The sequence below is a fragment of the Pelodiscus sinensis genome, chromosome 1, assembly GCF_052426305.1.
Source record: "Pelodiscus sinensis isolate ZL-2025 chromosome 1, ASM5242630v1, whole genome shotgun sequence".
NCBI classification, from domain to species: Eukaryota; Metazoa; Chordata; order Testudines; family Trionychidae; genus Pelodiscus; species Pelodiscus sinensis.
The window spans coordinates 352,195,288-352,199,585 of NC_143052.1; the positions used below are offsets into that span (position 1 = coordinate 352,195,288).

At 49.1% G+C, this 4,298-nt stretch overlaps 1 protein-coding gene across 1 annotated transcript; it reads right to left on the minus strand.

The window, feature by feature from the left end:
- Window positions 1–2,438: 2,438 nt before the first annotated feature.
- LOC102456825 (olfactory receptor 52P1-like) lies at window positions 2,439–3,443 on the minus strand. The gene has a single exon (XM_006112082.3). It carries the CDS (start codon window positions 3,375–3,377, stop codon window positions 2,439–2,441), a length of 939 nt encoding a protein of 312 aa, XP_006112144.3. The 5' UTR covers window positions 3,378–3,443.
- Window positions 3,444–4,298: the final 855 nt, after the last annotated feature.

Here is a 4,298-nt window from a genome sequence, read left to right on the forward strand (position 1 = left end):
GACTACATCAGCCCATGCCAGCAAATGGGAGCACAACCTGACGTCTGCTTAGGATTAGCCTGAGAGCTGGCATTACGGTTTAGCAAACCAGGCAATGGCAGGGTCCCCACACCACAAGGGGCACCATGAATCTGTTACATCATATCGACAGAGTCACTATGGGCAAATGCAATGTGAGCATTACAGAACTTTAATCTCTAAAGTTGAAATCAATCACACAAAGGCAGATGTATACACAGTATGGGTGGCACCCTCCTGGAGGAATGGTTTGGGGGACAGTGATTAGCAATGCCAGGGGACCCAAGCTTCAGCCCCTGCAACAGGTGGGTCTTCAGCCCTAGGTGGTGGGACTGGTCCTTTATATCTGGCCTGGGCCCCATCAAGTCTAATACAGCCTGGACTACCACAGACTCAAGGCCACCATCCTTGCTTATTTGGATGCCAGGACACTGGTTTTGCTTTCATGAATAGAGAGATCTACTAGGTGCAGCTCCAGGGACCCGGCTGTCTGTGGAGGCTGACAATTCAGAGGCCACCACCAGCCGAGGAAGGGGTGGGACCCCAGCATCTGAGACGGTGGCTTTACTTTGAGCCCCGGGTGAACATCTCCATTGTCTGGAGCAAATTAGCCACTGTTGTGCCTCCCGCCCAGAGTGTCTTCAGGCTGCTGTTCGTTGCTGAAGGTTGTGGAATGTCTTTGCCCCAGTAAGTCTACTTAGGCTGCTCAGGACGTCTGTCCCTGGAGTGCTAGTGTTATCAGGAGACAAGCCGGCCTGCCCATTCAGCAGAGCTCAGCATTACTCACAGGCTGTGTCTACACTGGGCCACTTATTCCAGAAAATCAGCCGCTTTTCCGGAATAAGCTGCGAGCTGTCTACACTGGCCCTTGAATTTCCGGAAAAGCAACGATGCTCTACTGTACAAAATCAGCCGCTATTGTGCTCCCGCTCGGGCATAAGTCCTTATTCCAGAACACTGTTCCAGAAAAGGGCCAGTGTAGACAGCCCAGTAGTCTTTTCCGGAAAAAAGCCCCGATCGCGAAAATGGCAATCGGGGCTCTTTTCCGGAAAAGCGCATCTACATTGGCCACAGACGCTTTTCCGGAAAAAGGGCTTTTCCGGAAAAGCAGCCTGCCAATGTAGATGCTCTTTTCCCGGAAAAACTGAAAACGGAATAGTATTCCGTTTTAAGCATTTCTGGAAATTCATGCCAGTGTAGACACAGCCATACAGAATAACCACAGGCGCAGTTCAGTGACAAAAGCCCTCAGCTGGACTTACTGCCATAAAAGCATAGCCCTAGTGCTCTGTCTATCTCCATGGATACAGGTACACTAACACATGAGTGTGGAGTAGTTCAGTCAGCAGCAGGAGTCTCTCACGTTCCCGATGCCCCACAAAGGATTAAAGTGAAGTAACATGACACTTATAGATGGAGACCAACAAAACTAAACCTCCGACGTCCCACCTTTGGTGTCATGACACTTGTTTGTTATCACCTCTTGTCTCTGATACCTTAGCCAAAACATCCCAAATCAGCATTACGTCAAACCACCTCATTGTGCCTTACTTTGGAATGAATCTGCAGTAGTTGGTATATAGTTAGGTAAATGTCCAGTACCTAGTACACGAGCATCAACTCTGCCAAGTTCTCTTTCTCTTACACTGGCCAGTCCCAGAAGAATCCAAAAGCCCCTCTCATTATGCTCCACCATATTGATAATCCCGTTTTGAAAGGACAGGCATGGACTTGCTGGAGGCCGTCGAGATGAGGACTATGTGGTATCAACTGCAGATACATGGTGGAACATTCTACCAGCAATGGTTGGTGAAGAACCTCAGTAGACCAGCTTGTACTCAACATTAGTCACACATCTTGAGGGGGACGTCACTTGATGACGACTAAATAATGCTGGGAGCATGTGAATGTACCTGATCCAGTTCACCCCATTCCTGAAGCTGTTTTTTTTCCCCTATGGCATGAGGGAGACCATGGAACATATATACCTGTGGTCCCCAACACAGTGCCCGTGGGGGCATTTGTGTGCGCCTGCCAAGTGCTCGGGGCTGGCCTGGCCCCGGGCACGTGGCGCATGCATGGAATGGCAGGAGACAAATCACTTGATCATTGTCTTCGGTCCACCCTCTCTGGGGCACCTGGTGCTGGCCACTGTCGGTAGACAGGATACTGGGCTAGATGGACCTTTGGTCTGACCCAGTACGGCCGTTCTTATGTTCATGTGTGGGGATGGGGGTGGACAGGGGATGGTGAAAGAAGTCAGAGGATGGTCAGGAAAAGGAACTCAGCTATGGAGAGAACATGGCCTGGTCATGAAGTGATATTAGGTGTGAGGCTATTCTCAGATTGTGCGTTTTCACAATGCTGAACTCCACCAAGCTAGGATGCTTTCCCCCTTTTGTCATCTAGCTTTCAGGTGATTACATTCTGCAGGTGTATTTGCCCACTTTGTCGCGAAGCTCTTTGGTTTTGACCCCATAAATGATAGGGTTGAGTACGGCAGGGAGGAGGAAATAGAGGTTGGCCAAGATGATGTGAACATGGGGAGCGATGCCCTGACCGAATCGGTGGGTCAGGATGGAGAAGAGGCTGGAAGCGTAAGAGGACAGTATGATGCAGATGTGGGCGGTGCAGGTGTTGAGGGCTTTCAGGTGGGCTTTCTTGGAGGAGATCCTGAGGATGGCCCTGAGGATCACACAGTAGGACAGCATAATGAACATCAAGTCTAATGAGATGACTACAAATGCTATGACTAAGCTATACAGTCTGTTGACTGTGATGTCCCCACATGAAATCTTTGCCACAGCCATGTGCTCACAGTACGTGTGGGGGATAATGCGGTTGACACAGAATGGCAGCCTGCCCAGGAGCAGAGGCAGGGGCAGAATGAGGAGAACAGCTCTTATCACACACACTAGCCCTAGCTTAGCTATTCGTGCATTGCTGAGGATGGTGGTGTATCTCAGAGGGTTACATATGGCCACGTAGCGATCGAAGGCCATTGCCACGAGAACAGCTGACTTTATAACTGAAACCGAGTGAAGGAAGAACATCTGGGTGAGGCAGCCCCCCATGGTGATGCTTTTCAAATTAAACCAAAATATGCACAGGGCCTTGGGCACGACAGAGCTAGACATGCCAATGTCGGCGAGCGCCAGCATGCAGAGGAGCAGGTACATCGGCGTGTGCAGGGTCTGTTCTTTGCCTACCACAAACAGAACTGTGAAATTTCCCAACAGGCTGAAAACGTAGAAAATAGAGAACGGGATGGAAATCCAGATGTGGGCAGCTTCCAGGCCAGGGATGCCTGTTAAAATGAATGTTGATGTGCCAGAGGGAGTGAGGTTGAAAGCTGCCATGCGGTGGCCAATGCATCAATCAGGCTCCGAAATGCTCAAGTTTCCTGTGAGGGGAGAGGAGCCGAGTCAGGTGGGTTATATCCTTTATTACATCTAGTATGATAAATAATTCTGTTAATAACATCATAGAAAGTAGGGTGAGTGATGAGGTGGCAACGTTTCTTAGTAGCAGCATTTTTTTTAAGTCAAAGTCAAGTTCTCACAGGGTATGTCTACACTGCCACCCTCGTTCGAACTAGGGTGGCTAATGGAGGCATTCGAACTTGCAAATGAAGCCCGGGATTTAACTACCGTTAAACCTCCTTTCAGGAGGAATAATGGTAGTTCGAATTAGGAGCTTTAATTCGAACTACCTAGTCCGTGCCGCGTGTAGCCGCGGGCAGGGAGTTCGAACTACGGGGCATTTAAAAATCGTGGCGTCTGGGAACATGCAAATAAAGCCCGGGATATTTAAATCCCGGTTTTCATTGGCAAGTTCGAATGCCTCCATTAGCCATCCTAGTTCGAACTAGGGTGACAATGTAGACATACCTACAGGGAGATAACCAAGCCAAGGGAAGGGGCAGCAATTGAACGTGATTAACCACTGGAACAATTTAGCAACAGTCTTCACAGAGGCTATGTCTACACTACAGGCTTCTTGCGCAAGAAGCTTTTTGTGGAAAAGATCTTCCGCAAAAACTTCTTGCGCAAGAGTGCGTCCACACTGCAAAAGTGCATCAGAAAAGTGATGTGCTTTTGTGTAAGAGTGTCCAGACTGCATGGATGCTCTCTCTAAAGGAAACTCTCTTTGCTATTCACAGAATGGCCACCAGGGCACCTGTACTTTTTTCGATCACCTCTTTCTCCGCACAACTTTCCTGTTTCCCATCCACACACACCTTTTTGCGCCAGAGCTCTTGCTCAAAAAGGAGTTATTCC